At 32.9% G+C, this 19,001-nt stretch overlaps 1 protein-coding gene across 1 annotated transcript; it reads left to right on the forward strand.

Moving 5' to 3' along the window:
* The first annotated feature begins 3,157 nt into the window (after nucleotides 1-3,157).
* LOC128225876 (uncharacterized) lies at nucleotides 3,158-14,921 on the forward strand. The gene is made up of 8 exons (XM_052935773.1): nucleotides 3,158-3,189; nucleotides 6,598-6,750; nucleotides 7,701-7,861; nucleotides 8,240-8,429; nucleotides 10,048-10,217; nucleotides 11,897-11,926; nucleotides 14,087-14,215; nucleotides 14,737-14,921. Exons 2-8 carry the CDS (start codon nucleotides 6,605-6,607, stop codon nucleotides 14,919-14,921), a joined length of 1,011 nt encoding a protein of 336 aa, XP_052791733.1. The 5' UTR covers nucleotides 3,158-3,189; nucleotides 6,598-6,604.
* Nucleotides 14,922-19,001: the final 4,080 nt, after the last annotated feature.

Below are 19,001 nucleotides of genomic sequence, written 5' to 3' on the forward strand. Positions count from 1 at the left end.
CAATATTTCGCTTCAATTATGATATGGTGTAACAAGTTTTTATCTTAGCTAAACAATGACAACATGACAACGCTGCATAATGCTTTACTATTTAAGTCTACTTTGCAATGTATAATTGTATTCAAACACGGTAATGGATCTACAAAATTTTACTTGAAGGGCTTTGAGAATGAGATTAATTACATTAGTTTAAACAATATTTATTTCCATATAACATTAACAATTAATTCAGTTCGACAAATTTCGAGGAAAATCAAAATTAAAAAAGACGAAATATGTTATGCATTAAAATAAAAACATGTACATTTTGCACAAAACAATAGTGTAGATATAATTGAGAAGACAGCCTAAAGGGTTATGCTATATCTCCCTTCTGTAAGACACTCATGCGACTAATGCTTTTGCGATGGTTTCAGTGATTCGAATGAATATAATCTTGTAGTTATAGGGTGTATACACTGGTATGTTAAATCAAGTTGTTTTATTCTGTTTTTATTTTTATCAATGTGTTAGAATGATAAAAGGATAGAGGAGGAAGATAAGGAGGGCAGAATGCGGGGAAGTATTATACAAGAATAATTTCCTACTTCAAAAAAAGGTATAATTCCCTTAACATATTGTTTTAACATGTATGAGTTATATCTGAAAGGCAGAATAAATTATTTCTTCAGCTCCTATTCTCTTATTTATTATAAATTACAGTATGCATATATTAGTACGTTATATAAAAATCAGTCAATAATTTCATTTGTTATGTTCAAGCTTGTATATATACCGGCGCAGTTTTCTAACAATTACCTTAAAAAATTCGTAACTTAAAAAACCGAGGAAATGGTAAAACGCAACAATTGCCGTGTCTGTTAAACAAATATTACTCAAGTATAAATTCAATAAAATCATTACCATCCATCTGCATCGCATCCGTATCCCTACCGTGTCCACCGGGTTAGCTCAATCGGTAGAGCGTTGGACTGTGAATCGGACAACACGGGCTCGATTCACGGGTGGACCAGGTCACTTCTGTTGTGATTGGTTATAAAATTCTTTCTACCAACATTCGCACTGTATCACTACCCCTGGCATGTACAGAAGTTGTCAGTTCCTTGCAGAGGTGAAAGCACCTAGTACTGATTAACCGCAAGCTACTCCAGGATAGGTGTGCGGTGGTTGAACTGTCACTCTAGGACTCTTCAATGTTCTCACGCCTGGACCCGTCTATGTGTTTGCAAATAAGAGATTCAACCTTGACTCATTTTCGTAGCCAATGATGGCTAGCGTTGTTATGATTACCTGAATCACAATAACATTTATTTGCCTGAACATATACCAAGCGCATTCATGTTTTAGAGTATCAAACCCATATATAATAGTTACAGTAATAGTTTAACTGCTATTATAAATGTTAGAATCTACCAATGTTTAGCCCGCAGCCTGGGAATATAAATACGGGTATTTTGACGGATACAACAATTACCTTGCCGATTAGTTTTATTTGATTGCTGGCACATTCCCAGTGTCATAGATTAAGGAAAACCTCCTGCCGCTCCTGGGACAAAGTTCAAACTGTTGAACTTGTTGAGAAAAATCAAATTGGCGTGATCGTTATGTGCTTCTTGAAATGCGGGCAAAACATTGATGATTGTGTAAACAAGCCTAATACCAATCATTTACAGCTAGTTGGGCTTGAAGATTCCATATATTGACTTGCTTACAGGCTGTATAAATAATAAGTTAACGGAATGTGTTTCTGTGTCTTATGTCTCCGAAATTTGTTTAATACACACTGTGTGCATTATTTATTAATCGATTGGAATACTTGTAATTTACAGTCATAATTTCATATTGTATTATGGTAAATCTTTAACGCTGGCATTCAACTTGTTGCAATGAAGATTGATTGTTTTATAGGGTCAGCCTTTGGAGATGTTTTTTTTAAAAAATCCTTTAAAAAGTGAATGATATGTGTGAACATCCCTTTATGAAGAATTAAATCACAAAAAAACCACAATTAAATCAATATTAATACAATATGAGATAAAACAAGCAATAAGAGTCCTTGAATTAATGTTTATTTCGTTTTTCTTTCCATACGGAAGCTGTGATCAAATTGATGTTAAAAGGCACCTATATAATGTGCATTTTTTGCTTCAAAAACCTTAATTATAAGGGAGTTAACTCTACTACCTCTAATACCTTTCATTCCTTTTCGGTTATTCTACGCTTGATAACCTGTATTTGGCGCTCATATTCATTGTTAGAATTTAAGTCGCGGGAACGGTCGTCTAATATTTTCATTCCCGACATATTTAGTTGTAGTCAAACGAATAGCATGTTAGCAAACAGTAGTGTATTGACTAATTCATTAAAATTTAATCAAGTGTCAACTGGAATACCGACATTGAAAAACGGAATTTATCATTCATGTTTTGTTCTGTTAACTGATATAAAACTATCATGTTATAGTACCGATTCAATGTGTGTGTAAATATTCATGATTTAGCCGTCTTGTGTATGTTATAATGAAGACTTACGCATTTGTGTACCCTATATAAAGGTTATCGTATTATGTCTACTTATCAATTTATGAAACAACACCTGTCTATTTTCTACAAAATAGACATTTTATAGAAATAATATTCCTTTAACATAACCGTCTCCGTTTCGACTATACACAAACAGCCCCATTGGTATAAATACAGCCTGTATTTTAGTTAAGCATCTGAGAACAACCGGCTGTGAAATACATGTTACACACATATAATAATCTTACGATTAAAGTGCATACTTTGTTGCATATAGAAAACATTGCAAACCTTGAACCAAAATGAAAGTTTGGAAATTAATGAACTTTCCTCATCGAGGTCCCAACCTTGAATCACTTTCGCGCGGAATTTACCGCCAAAATTCTACTACACGCACGAGTTACCCCGACACCTGTCGGTGACTCAACTACAAGGAAAATTAATTTTCCTCTAATCCGCTGACTTAAACTAGGAGAATGCTATCACGTTGAAAAGTACAAAAACCTATATGAATGTCAATTGAACAATGGATGGCGTCACAGGCAAGTTTACCGTGAGATAATAGTAAAATAATGTTAGTCATAAAGTGGTTACTTTAATTGATTAACCACGCACTTGTTTGTGAGGATATATTAATTGAATCCTAAATCATTGGATTAATACGCTGGTAAGCGATAAGATATCTTAGGTAAATATTTTGAAGATAAAAAGTTATCGTACACTTTACACATGTAGGGAACCTCAGTATGATAAATATATAATTCTTGTACATAAAGCAGCAAGATATTTCTTAATCATTGTAAGTACTCGAAAATACAAACTTTTAGCAGAAATATTATAATACTTCCTGGTTTATTTTCCTTAATTTTCAGTTATCTTAATCGCTATTCGAACATTTTGAAAATGATTTTAAGTAAGTTTATTTCAATTAAGCTAAACTTTCTTTTAAATAAACCCTTCTTTTGGTGAAAGAGCAGAAAGCGTTATAATGGCTCAATTAATATATTCAGAATAACGGGTACTTATGAGGAAATGCCGTTGATATCGATATTTGCATCGGTCACATTTTGCAATGGATATTACACTGGAAAAATATTGATTAAAGATTCTATAAATAGCATTGAAAAATATCATTTTTATGTCACTGATAAATCGTTATAAACCATCGGAAAGCATATAAAACTGAATGTTAATGTTACGAAAACTAACACCGAAATGACATCCTCGTCGGTCTACGGGACATACACTGCATGTACTGCATGTACTGCTACCTGAGGGAGTTTCACTAGGCATGACCTGAATGGCTCAAGCAACATCATTTATTTTTTGTTCCTTTGAATTTTTGACAAACAAAAATATCGCAAGCGAATATAAAAAAAATAAATAAAAAATACACATTTCGCAAACACCAGACATCGATTTTTCTTTAAATCAATATAAAGCAGAGAGATTGTCAAACATAATCGACTTAACCCCTTTTGATACAATCTTAAACTTATTCTCCATTGGAAGATGGAAAAATGTTCCAATTTGTAGTATTTTTCTTAAAGATTTGAATCAGTACATTAATAGATAAACAAATTTATAAGATAATAATAACATATTTTAAGTACGATTTCCGTTGTTTGTATCGGTAACTACCCTTTTCAAAACAATGCTATGAAATTGGCTCGAAGACTTAAAATAAAAAACGGGAAGCTTGCTAAAAACACTTATAAGCACAACAATGCAAGTTCCCTGTGAACAAATACGCTTGTAGCATCCAGGAAAAGAAACATCAATTTGATTTGGCTTCATAAGTGTTCATATGAAAGTAATAGTGAGTTACTGGTGTTTAACAGTTACTTGTGGGCATGTTGTGTTTTGTCGCTATATCCAGTGCTGTGTTTTTACTTATCTATTTGCCCTATATAGTTTAAAATTAAGTTTTGATTTGGAGTACAAGGGACTGTACACCAGATTGGCACAAAAAAAAAATATTTTCTGTAACGAATCTCAGGACAATTATCTAATAGAATGTGTTGCGCTTTGATATCATAATTGTAAAGAAAAAGTACGAAAATGTAAAAACAAAATTGGGTCGGAGACCGGGTTCGAACTCGTTTTGCCAATATTGCAGTCCAGCGTCGTATCCACTGAGCTACGACGGCTTACTCTAATTGGGTGACATAGTTAAGCTATATACCTACCTCGGTAATATCATGTGATAACACCGACTAGCCAATCACGCATAAGGAATGAATTCTACCTGGTAGACATACCCAGAAATATTTTTTAAAAATACGAAATAACTGCTGAACTTAAATAAATTGTAAACTATGTGGTACATCAGTTAGTAAGTTTCAATGCATTGTACACATCGATGCCAAGTTAATGTCAGTTTTCGACAATTTTCTTTTTTTTTTTTCGCTATTTTATCATACGGAGTACAGCCCCTTTAAACATGGAATGAGGATTTTGGTCTGACTTCATAAATTAAACCAAATTAAAGATATGACAATAGAGTTTACGATTTAAAAATACGTATGATATCATCCATACTAGTCGCTCCCATATTGAATCGGCAGTGCGACTGAATGATAAATATTGAATAATATCTTTTTCATTATGACAACTAGTTGAAATGCTCTTACTCTGTGAAGAAACAGAACGTGCAACGAAAACACAAATGCGAACGTTTTGTGCTAATTAACAAGGTCAATTTCTTTGCTATATGATTAGTGATTTCTGTTAACCTACTTTATTATTTTTAAATGCGTGATTGCCTGGCCATTCGAAAGGCTGTATCATATTTAAAAAATAAATGTTGTTAGAATAAAACACTTATAAATGCCTGAAATAGTACCATTTTACCTCGACACCAAGATGCAAACTACGCGAGCCGATATCTATTTACATTTTGAAATACTCATATATGACTCAAAACGGTTAAAATCCTGAATGTCATATAAATTGATCGAGAGCGTTCATTGTGGTACTTTCGGGGATTTAAAGTTAAAGGTAAACCGGGTTTTTAAGATACCTTCAATGCTGCTTACTTAAACATTTATTTTGGAATTTGATATAAATTAAAGAAGAATACACTCGAATGTATTTTCTCTAACACGTGTTCATGTAAACTATCTATACTATTCAATATTATAAAGCGTTAAATCAATACATGCGGTTTAAAAACAACCAACTATTGTTAGCTATAAGGATACTCCATTCAAATGACATTTACTTTTCTGATTCGTGTTCGTACCTTTTTCCTTTGTTTATTATCAAAACTCCTTTCAAAACCTGCTGGAAACACATTTTAATTAAATTCAGTTCAAACACATAATACATATTTTTATTATTTTATAAGGCTCACTACCTTCGCTAATTCTGTCCTTCTAAAACATCAAGATGTTTGATTAAGTGTTAAAATATTTATACATTTGAACTTTTGCTCAAGCCATATATTTTTTAGAAAAGATCTGAAACAAACGATATTTTTAAGACAGCATTATATTGACTACTTCTTGTTAATAAAACCTTAAGTAAGATCTCTTTTTGCATTTGATTTGACTCTGTGTACGTATGTTCCTTTAAGACATTATTTTGCCCAAAGATATGCCCAACATTCAGTTATTGATCAAAGTAAGCATTTTAGATTGAAATTCTATAGAAATAAAATTATTGTGATAATTGTGATGGATTATACGAGGTGAAAAACAAGGGTTTATTGAAACATGATAGGGAAATATTCATTGTAAATATTATACGGGCTATCCTTTTAAGCAACTTGGAATGAATTTATTATTGTGTTTTTTTCTTATATTAAGTAAGGTTTATAACACATTCATAAACATAAGGGATACCTTTTACCACCTAATATAGTCATTTTTTGAAAAATAAATGATATTTTGATTTAAAGAACTGAAACCAATATTTGCCATTGAATACTAAATGGAGTTCCCATGAACAAAAAAAAAACTGATGAATCAATAAACAAACTACATTAGAGTGACGATCAACATATATCTTATTATGCCATTTCAACCTTTGTTAGTTTATTTCATAGTTTAGCAATCATACTAGTGAATCACAGATTAAACATGGATGCGAATGCCATTGATCTTCCGGGAAGTGTTTGGATTAAAGTCAGAGAAGTGTTGGACACGAATCCTGCACCAAGGAACTGGAGAGCCTTAATTGGAACTTTGGAAACATCCAACATGATACATCAGAGATACAAAATCACGTAAGTTGATGCTATGGAATAATATATGATTAAACAACATGTTTCAGTGTTTCATTTTATTACTATTTTAATACATATATTTCTCACAATCTATAGTGTTGCCATTGCTTATACATTTCAAAAAGACACACACAAAACGCACGAAGAACTAACTGTAGTGCATGCTGTTCTGCCAGTAGTGGGAACTTCATTTTTAGTTACATGAATATCATCAATACAAGAGTTAAATAAAAAGTCAATCAAAGTTCAAACAGCTGATCTTGAGTATTATAATCAACTGATGCGATTGATTTATGATGAGCAATATTTACGAGGATCATTAAAGAAATATACGTAAGAATTTCTTATCATGATTTTGACGTATAATGTTTGGTTATTGTTTTAAAGAACAAATAGACGAAGTGTATTGAATCTTTAGTGTTTGGATAATAATGTTTAATAGTACAGTGTTAAGATGTTGAACACGGAATAAAATGACGATGTTCAAGTGATTAAACATATAAATGTATGCGTAGCAAGTTACCAAACTTGTATTATTGATAAAATGTAAGAACAATACACAAATCCGAACTAGACTGTAAAAACAAGCTGTACTATTGATATACCTTTGCTATATTGCGGTTACATTGTTAATAATACAATAATTATCCTGTTTAGAGGTACGAGGAAAAGACCCAAACGACAATGAAATACTGTTGCTCAATAGTCATGATTTTCACACCCGTTCAAACATATAACTACATCAAGCACAGTCAACGTGTCTAATAGAACCGACGCATTAAGAGAAGATTCAAGTGATATGAATGAAAATAATTATCACCTCTATTAAAAAGAGTATATACAGTGTCCAGGTAACTTTTAAATGACCTTCGTATATACATATACATGCGTGTTTATTTGACAGTTATACATAACCATAATTTATCAATCATATTACTTTAAAATTCTAGCCCTCAGCAAGTCGAGCTCTGGGCTCAAGGGATCGGAAAAGAGAGTGCAGCAGGGAATCTGATTACAGAGTTGGGCTCACAAGGCATGACCGTCGGGGATCTGACAGCTCTGCTGGAAGAGACAGGCATCGATACGTATCTGCTGGGCCTCTCTAGTTATGGTTACTGGTCAACATTATATTTTAACCAATGAGACAGCAATTTTCTGATACATGTATTTCAGTAAATCGTCGTCCGCATAAGTATCGTTCAAAATATTTAATCTTGGCCATAACTAAACATATTTTCAAGATATTCATGACTCTAATGATACATGTCTCTTTATATACCGAAGAAATATTCCAAAGTTGGAATCCGCTTTCGACACCCCTTGTTAAGTTCGTCCATGCAGTTTAAATGCTAAGTTTATAGGTCAATAAAGTCATATTTATTTATAGATTTTTCCTGTTTATATGTGCGCTTTTTAATGAACAGATATGGACCAGAATGTATGAAGAAGTCACCACACTGTTGATATTTTACATTATAACACGTTTCAGAGGAAATAAAAATCACACATAGCCCAGGGAGAAAAATGAATATCAATGAGGGAGATACCCTGGTGTTGGAGATAACGGCCACGGGAAAACCACACCCACGTTTTCAGTGGTTCTTTTGTCCAGATGGGCAAAAGGAGTTTAATAAATTGAAGGGATGTACCGATAAAACGCTCAAAATAATCAATCTCACGTAAGAATATGCACCATTCCTTTCATGTCAGTAAATTATAGCATGTTCAAATAGAAATTAAGGTAACTGGATACATAAACAAGTTGTTCTAAGGAGGAGAGGAAAATAAATGTTCATATAACGGTTTTGTAAAATAGATTTCGAGGATTTATTAACAAATCGCTTAATTAATCTTTAAGATTATTGCGTTTTGGGTGATACACAACCCATTAAAATGTCCGTTTTTTGTCGAGCCTGTGTGCGAAGTGCAAGACCTATTTATCACAATGGCGGTCCATGTTAATGCATGCGTACGTCCGTCTGTCCGTCCGGACTATACCTTGTCTTTGTAGCTTTTTGGCCATGCATTATAGGATTTTCAAGAACTTTCACCATGATGAGATGGTGTGTTGCGCATATGTCCCAGGTCTGTACCTCAAAGTTCAAGGTCACGCCAAGAGGTCAAAGGCTGAAATGATCCTTAATGTTTCTTTACCATACAGTATTGGATTTTCAAAGCATGGCCATGAATGTTCACACCTATGAGGGGTGTGTAGCTCAAAAGACACAGATCTGCATCAATGCTCCTTGTCCTGGCTGTATTTTGACAATGCATTAAAAAATCAAAACACTTTGCATAAAGGTTCTTAATGATTTAATGGTGTGTTACCCATATGTCACTATGAAGCTTAGGGGTAAAAGGTTGAAATTATCATTGTCCGGGCTGTATCTTGACTATACACTATAGGGTTTTCAAAACACTTGCCGTAAAGGTTTAACATGATATTGCGGTGTATGTATATCAACGATCAAGGTCACGATTAGAGGTAAAAGGTTAAAATTATTTCTGTTGACATGACTGTACACTCTCCTGGCCTGAACTTAACCGAACGTTGTAGTGTTTCCTATGAATCTAACATGGATGTTCATCAAGATAGTGTGGTGTGACGCACATATTACCCACATCTGTATCTCAACGTTTATGGTCACGCTTAGATGGCAAAGGTTGAAGTATTTTGCCGGTCTGTATATGGACCATACATTATAAGATTTGCAAAAACTTCCCACCGAGTTTCAACATGAGGAAGAGTGTCGCAGGTTCCAGGTATGTGCGTCAATGTGTCCTTCTGTTTGTTCGGACTGAACATTTCCGGGCCGTATCTTTACTACGCAATAATAATTATCTGTACATTGTTCAACTCTATGTCATTCTGTGTTGCAATTGCATTTAAGGGAATAGTGTCTGTGTCCAAGGCTTTTTCAACCGGCTCGACATCTTGATTGATTACTAAGTATCCAGATACCTTAATGTTTTAACATACACTCAATACAAGTATGCATGATAAATTGCCTTGAAGCAATGGTTTTATTCGGATATAAGTTTAACATTTATTTTTGCTAAACATAAATGTTAAGTACTACCTTGACTCTTACTAAACGAACTTTGGTTTGTACAATAAAAGTAGTTATAACTGGTACGAATGTAGCATTAATCCATTTTCATAAAAGATGGAAGAGGAAAGAACGTGTAGAATGCCTGTTAGTTCGGTATACCAGAATTAACTGATTAAGTGTAACTTTAAATTTGAGAAACCCCCATAAACATAACATTATTTGCTTCACTATTCCTGTTTAACAGTTCTGCTAATGCTGGTAGTTATTCATGCCAGATCCACAACTGTTCCGATCCCCAGGAGACAAAGATTACTGAAATATCCCACGTGTCTATCACGTCAAAACAGAACTCCGTCTCTGATCGGCTTAACCCGCCAGTTACTGAGAAACTTGCAAAAATGCCTCTAACACCAAGTAAGTCTTGTTTTATGTTTTGCCTTGTTTTATAATGATTCACGAAAGAAGTAGTATATGGGGTAGACCTTTATGTGGTATTTTAATCCGAGGGAATGCATCAATGTTTGTAATCATTTTGATAATAAAGTTCGTCAGTGGTAAATTGTTATCAATTAAAACGTGTTAACAAAGTAAATGCATTGTACATATGTACTGCCCTTCTTCACAAATGAATTTTGTTACTAGAATAATAGATAGCTGATAATCAAAGCAAGGTTCAGGTGTTCAGTTCTTTCTAATATTTAGCATTTTAAGCATTTTTAACTTTTATGCAATACAGTACTTATGTGAAAAACTACAGAACAAGCTCAGTAGCCAAACGATTAAACATAAACCCCGTTTAATTACACAGGGGTAACGCCAAAGACATAGAACATAAACAAAAAAAATCACAAACAAGAAACATGGAAAAACAGCACAAAACTCCCAAAACAACTCACTACATATGCAAAAATATGGTCTTTAAAGTGTAAATTTAATAGAGGTTTATATTGTTTGTGTGCACAACCTTACTCTTATCCAAACAATCCCGAATAAGTAAAATCGTAAATTGTTATTCTTATCAAGGGATGTATTAACTTGAGTAAACGTAAGAATAAAACGAATTGTAATAAGTCTTATAGATAAACCACAAATTCTTCTAAATTATACCAACACGATTAAACGGCCGCTGACTCGGCCTTAGTAAACTCAAAGTTATGCCCTATTTAACTAGTTAACAAAACACACAGCAATACTTAGTTAAATATATTTTGTAGACACTTACAGATGTAGTTATGAAACAAACATCAAGACTCTTCTTCATAGTGTATGCATTCTATCACGGTGTTTGATCGTGAAATAGTTCATCTAAGTAAAACTAGACAAATGCCCCTTTTGCCTTAAAGTACAGTTGACCAACATACTGTTAGGGTGAACTTAAATACAGTTGGCCCATATACTCTTAAGGTATAAAAATTAGACTGAGTTCTCGAATTCATACAACGTTTGACATTACGAAGAGTTGTGTCATATTCGGTATAACTTTAACGGGAGTTTAAATCAGGGCACACACCCAACTCTATGGAATTCTAGTAAATATTATTAGACATTACCCATAAAGTTATATATAGTGCTGTGTGTCATACGATCTGTAAACAACGATCCGTTAAATAATTATGTCCGCTCAGACCTATTCTAAATTATTTTGTTGAACTTTGAGGTTACAAAACTGGTGAGTGCGTCTTTGTGATTTACATAACGGGTCAAAGTTGTCGGAAGTAAACATTATTTACGTTGTTAAATAAAATACATCAAAAGTGCTTGTAAAATTGAATTGTAATATAAAATGGTTGGTATATTATATGAAATATAATGCATCACTTCGGGCTATATGACATTATAAGGATCAGTTAGCTAGCCATTGGAGGTGAATGGACCTCGACACATACCCGGTCCTAATTATGTCCCTCAGTGATGTGTACTATTCCCCTGTTAAAACTTATATAACCTTTAATTATAAAGAACTTAGCGAGGCTACCAGCTCACTTAGGTAAACGTTTTTCATCAGGATGGAGGTATATTATGAACATGTTTCTGTTAAATGCTACGTTAAATGCCTTTTTGATGTCAGGTCAACGCACGCGTTTTTGTTTTAGCGACTATTCGTCACACTGGGCAAGATCATGGTAAGATTATTTTTATGATTATTCTTAATGTTTTAAATGAAAAGAACTCCCGATTATGGGAACTTTTTTTCCTTGGTCACATAACATTCCAGTATAAAGCCACTATAGTCTTTGAATTATTGATAAACATTAAGGAAAACGCTTTCGCACTGGTTATTGGATTGCTTTGATAAATTATCTATTAACAAGTAATATGGGCATAGAAAAAACTATTTTTACGTAGATGTTTAACACCTAATATGATGATCTAGTAATGTTAAAATTACATATATGCTATATTTATATGAACTCCTACATAGATGCCATATTATCAAGCATTGGTCCAAGATTCTATAATTAACACTCATATGTAATATGTGATCAGGCAATACTCATAGATGATAAATTATCATGCAACAGTCCAAGATTCTAAAATTAACACTCATATGTGATATTTGATCATGCAATGCTCATAGATAATATATTCACATACAACGGTCCTAGATTATATAATCAACATTCATATGTGATATCTGATCTTGCAATACTTATAGATGATATACTAACATACAGCGGCCCTAGATTCTAAAATCAACATTCATGTGTGATATCTGATCTTGTAATACTCATAGATGATATATTAACATACAGCGGTCCTAGATTTTATAATCAATATTCATGTGTGACATCTGATCATGCAATACTTATAGATGATATACTATCGTGCAACGGTCCTAGAATCTATAATTTACACTCATATATGATAGCGGATCATGCAATACTCATAGATGATATATTACCATGCAACATTCCTAGAATCTATAATTTACACTCATATACGATAGCTGATCATGCAATACTCATAGATTATATATTACCATGCAACGGTCCTAGATTCTATAATTTACACTCATTTACGATAACTGATCATGCAATACTCATAGATGATATATAACCATGCAACGGTCCTAGATTCTATAATTTACACTCATATACGACAGCTGATCATGCAATACTCATAGATGATATATTACCATGCAACGGTCCTAGATTCTATAGTTTACACTGATATACGATAGATGATCATGCAATACTCATAGATGATATATTACCATGCAACGGTCCTAGATTCTGTAATTTACACTCATATACGATAGCTGATCATGCAATACTCATAGATGATGTATTACCATGCAACGGTCCTAGATTCTTTAGTTTACACTCATATACGATAGCTGATCATGCAATACTCATAGATGATATATTATCATGCAACGGTCCTAGATTATATAGTTTACACTCATATACGATAGCTGATCATGCAATACTCATAGATGATATATTATCATGCAACGGTCCTAGATCTATAATTTACACTCATATACGATAGCTGATCATGCAATACTCATAGATGATACATTACTATGCAACGGTCCTAGATTCTATAATTTACACTCATATACGATAGCTGATCATGCAATACTCATAGATGATACATTACTATGCAACGGTCCTAGATTTTATAATTTACACTCATATACGACAGCTGATCATGCAATACTCATAGATGATACATTACTATGCAACGGTCATAGATTCTATAATTTACACTCATATACGATAGCTGATCATGCAATACTCATAGATGATATATTACCATGCAACGGTCCTACATTCTATAATTTATACTCATATATAATAGCTGATTATGCAATACTCATAGATGATATACTAACATGCAACTGGTTTACTTGTTATGTTGTGTTTGGTAGTCTTAACAAATCATTAACACCACGTAGATGATGTTTTTAACATACATTTAATGTTATATTAACATGTAAAACTTACATTGTTGATCTATAAACATGTCAAACCTTAGCATATGATGTTTTGTTAGGTTCTTTGGATTTTAACCTTACTCCGTTATCAATCGGGTTTCAATTTCGCTGATCATATAGTTAAAATTAGAACGGAAATATTTTGATATTCCTAGCAAACTTCGTTCAATAACAAATGTCTTTAATTTCATTTAATTCTTTGCCTTTCATTCTGAATATTTAAATACTTATACCAATGTGTGTCCTTGTATGTTTCTTTTATGACTATGATGCTGTTTTTCTATAAATGTTTACACAAATTATGGTATAATGTTATTTGTAAATACGGATGTGCATGTTTCAGAAATAACGATAATTTCTCATCCAACATCAAAGGAGCTTGAGTTGGGTGACCGTGCCTTGTTTATGGTGGAGGCTCAATGTGGTTTGCCCCTCCGATACCAGTGGATCAAGGACGGGAAAGAAATTATAGGTCAAGCATAAATATATATAATATATAATTGTAATAAATTTCATATTTGTAATATATTTATACTGATAAACTGTCAAAGCTTGACATATCAGGGCTAGGCCCAAATTTCTCAAATCATCTTTAGCATGCAAGGATTTTAGCCAAAGTTCTTGCTCATATTTGATTTAACATACAAAAATAAATTTAACGTTCTTGTTCTTTTAGTATTTAAAGAGTCTCAAAATTCTTTCAAAAGAGAAATTTTGTGTAAGGTACATCGGTTTTATTGAATAATTTGCACTTAGTGAGCATTTGATGCCCATGCCTATTTGCTTTTTAAAAATATAGATATACAAAGATTATCGTAATGTTATAATGGTGCAGTGTTTAAAATAGAGAGTTAAAGGAAGGATATATAAATCATACATAAACATTAAAAATAATATTTCTCGAAAGGAACTGTAAGGAAAATCACAAAGTAAGACGTGTAAATAAATATTTATTATTGATATAACACTGTGTATTTGTATTCTTTACTACAGGTGCAAATGGCTTTAAGTACAAGATCGACAACATACAAGACGCGAGCTACAAAGGCGTTTACCAGTGTGAGGTCAAGGCCATGAGCATGACGGTAGACGGGCGGGAAATTCAGAGCAGTCGCGTGTTAACAAACCCAGCCTTGTTGGATCTTCATATACACTCTGCCAATCTATATAAACGTTAGTAGTTTGTGAATCTCCGCTGTATCTAAAATAAAACTAAATTCACTTATTGACCAATATTGACCGCATTCGGAACTCGTGGCTATTTTTATCAAAATCAACCTCGGATTCACTTGAACGGCTTACATACTCAGAAATCGGTATGTTTAAGTCCGCTTCAAGAAGATCGCGTAGTAATTTAATTTAGCAGTTAGGCTTAATGACTTAATGACTTAAACCTTAGGAATCTTAATAATGTTTGCAATAATACACTTCACTGGCAATCAATTTAAAACACTGCATTTAATTAATTGTATTATTAAAACATTTACGAACTACTTCAACTGAAGTACCGGCATAAATCTGAGGTTGTTTTCGATTCAAATGGCCGAGGAGCTCCGAATGTATTGACCATAAAGGGATATGTAACTTAACAAAGTTTATTATTCAATTAGATCATTGGTATGCATGTAAAGAAAGCTTTTGGAAACTTATTAAATAAATAGATGATATTCAAAGCTTGAAGGCAAACCGAACCTCAATTACTTTTGTATGATTTTTTCATTTTATTTTTTCCAGCACATGACAAAGTGGCTCTACTGATCGGAAACTCTGATTACCTTTCCGAAAATTCTTTAAAAGCCCCTCCGAACGACATTCGGGAAATGGCTGACAGCCTCGTTTCAATTAACTTCAAAGTCGTTATGTTACTGAACTTAACCAAGCCAGAGTTTGAAAATGCTGTCATAGAGTTTTGTAAATTGATCGACAAAAACGTGTATGTAGTCTTCTATTTTTGTGGACATGGTTTCGAGGAAAGAGGAGTTTCTTATTTAATACCAACCGATGCGCCGTCAATGTCATCGCCAGGGGAGTGTGTGAATACAAGTCTTATCTTACACAACTTCCAGAAAAAGAACCCGGCTCTGGTGTTTTTGGTGCTTGATACTTGCAGAATATCGTAAGTTTACACACGCTTGTAATTGTAATTGTAATTAGCTCAATTGTAATGAAAGCCACTTGTTTTTATATGAAAAAAATACAGAAACAAGCTTACTGCCCAAACGATCAAACATAAACCCCGTTTAATGGCACAGGGCACAGGGTAAACGCCAAAGACATAGAACAAAAAAACAAAAAGTCACAAACAAGAAACATGTAACAACAGCATAAAACTCCATAAACAACACAGTGCATATATACTATATCAAAAAATCTAGGTAAATTTATCAAATTTTGTTATGTAACGCCTTGGAACGGAAACCATAGTGATCTATGCAGTTACAACGTTAACACGGAACTAACTAGAGACACAAACGAACACACACGGCATACACAAAAACAAACACCACAAGCAGTCCACAGACACATGTAAATAGCTTTACCGATAAATGCTAGGATTTCCGCTTCAAAACAGTCAATAAAGCTCGAGTTGATTGGAACACGATACTACTGGAGGCTTAAACTAATTTATGTAGCTATAACCTAACACTTGCCATAATTCAAATTAGGGCCTGGTATATCTCATAAAAACTTGGCTTACAGCAAAATGTATTTAGATTTTCTTAATTATTTCTTTTCTATAGATATATATTGTTACTTTTATACTAAGGTGATGATTATCTTATGCGTATGTTTATCATTTTGTCATTTAGGGGCAAAGGCAAATCCTCAGAGCCACCAAGGAAGTTGTTATCATCGGCACAAAATGCAAACGTTTGCTACTGCTATGCAACGTAAGACATTTTAATTATGATTTGTTTCTTTTTGTTGTGTAAACATTTAATTCCTAGGTGCAAAAGATTGCAAAAGTGACAGAGCAGAATAGAATACGTTTTAACCAGAATATGCAAATGGCAAAAATTCTTACAAAATGGCGACAAGTACAAACTTTCAAACACGTATAACCATCATTTTTAAAATCAAATTTACAAACAAAATATGCAAAACTAATTAACATGTTTGTTACATGTAAGTGATGCTAATAGCTGTAAATAACTGACGTCATTTCCGATTTAACAGGTAAACCGATGTACAAATGATATTGTCATTTCAAGCTTGTCAATAACGCAATAACGTTAAATGTTGACGCCAAGTTACCATATGTTCATTTGACTTCATTTAAGGGGATTGCATACGGATAACTGATATGTAAAATAAGTTGCCGACAATACATAACAGATTAAAGTGCGGTTCTTTGCATTTTATTTCCTTATTTCAACTGCATACATATGTGAACTGTCAGATTGTTTAATCTTTGAAGATCAAAACAGCGTTATTGCAATATTGTCATCGGTATGACATTACTTAGTCTTCATCTAAACTTAAACCCTTGCTAGCATCATCACACGGCATGGAATCGCCAGTCATTAACAGTTCACGGTTGATACGTATTTTTTATATGTTTGCATTATACCAAAATCTATAACATATTATACTGAATTCTTCACCTTTTTCTAATGTAAACAACTTGACTGTGTCAAATATGCATTGTATAGGGTTTGTACGTTGTAAAATATATGGTTTATCAAGCTAAAATTATCATATAAGCACAATATAACAAACAATGGTGCATGTTTTATTAATATCGGATAAGAGAGATTACATTCTCTCAATCTGTACTTTATGCTTTTAGTCTGATGCTGTCTGATGTTTTTTCATTATGAACCTCTATGCGCGTTTTTAAACTTTTTATTTGCTAAGGCAGGCTGTGTTGGATGTTTCAAACGATAACTGCAACATATCTTTGAGAGGTTTTTGCATTAGGAACTCTGAATTGTATCCCTTCGTCTGCAGATAGAATCGCGATCTCTTATAATAGAAGTCCTTTGGTTTTACCTATCAGTTTATTATTATTAGTTTTATTTTAAAGTTTCCTTAAATTAAATAAATTATACTTTGATGAGATTTACCATTTACGAGTTTACTTTATTCGGAATTGTTGGGGTAAGAGTGGCGTTCTGCACACAAACTGGTTAAAACCCCCGGTAAATTTATATTTTGATGACCGCTCGATAGCGGTATTTAACAATCTTTCATAAACACATTTTTATGTAGTATTTTTATACAGTGTTAATTGTGGAGTTTTGTGCTGTTGTTCCATGTTTCTGGTTTTTGCTTGTTTGTTTTTTGTTCTATGTCTTTGGCGTTTACCCTGTGCGGGGTTTATGTTTAAACTTTCGGCTACTGGGCTTCTTTCTTTTTTTCAAATAATTAAGTATTTACATATAAGTACATGATTTTGTATATACGTAATTGCACTACTATCTGTATGCACACGAGAAGTATTTTCAATCGCTTAAATTGCAGAAAAAGCATTTATCTATGATTGATAAATAATTTAATCTTATAGAAATCAGTATCGGTTTTGTAAATAAAAGGATTGATATGTATTTGATATATTATATGAAACTATGCATGAATTGTTATGAAGTTAAATAACTAGTGAGGAAACGTTTATCGAGTACAATCGATAAATTGTGCATGACAATGATGCTATGTCGGCGGCAATCGATAGTGGTTCTATAAAATCGATGTCGCTAATAATATCTTCGGTAACTATATATTTTTTCTTATATAAAGTATATACACTCTTGCGCACAGTGGTCAGAAATTGGCTCAGTGTGAGCATTATTTGATAAGCATATAGAGAGCTGAATTTTCTACCTTCTGTACTCTGTGCGTAGGAGTGTATAGAGTAAATGTCATTTTTGCTTTCCGGTAAATTTTCGTTGAGTTCATTGTAACAAGGAAGGTCACTCTCTTAGACAAATGCGAAGAACATTTTTTCTTAAAAACTTACCAGCTCTCCCAAAATTACAAATTTTTGGTATCGTTTGTTATTAACAAATTTACTTTTTTGTGAAAGTCTTATGAAATTAAGATATTTTAATGAAATCTTCAATATGACAGGTTATTAAATGTTAAGCTGGTTTACAAATATTTTATGCGCTTTTACATGGATAAATGCTAAGATAACTTACTTGATGGGGTGTGTATCATATTGCAATTGATGTGCAATTATTTAGTATGTGTTTTATTCGCATGTGTTTTCGTTAAGTTATTAAAGTCAGAAAAAGTTTATGGATATTTACTTACTGTGT

The sequence above is a fragment of the Mya arenaria genome, chromosome 3 (genome assembly GCF_026914265.1).
Source record: "Mya arenaria isolate MELC-2E11 chromosome 3, ASM2691426v1".
NCBI classification, from domain to species: domain Eukaryota; kingdom Metazoa; phylum Mollusca; class Bivalvia; order Myida; family Myidae; genus Mya; species Mya arenaria.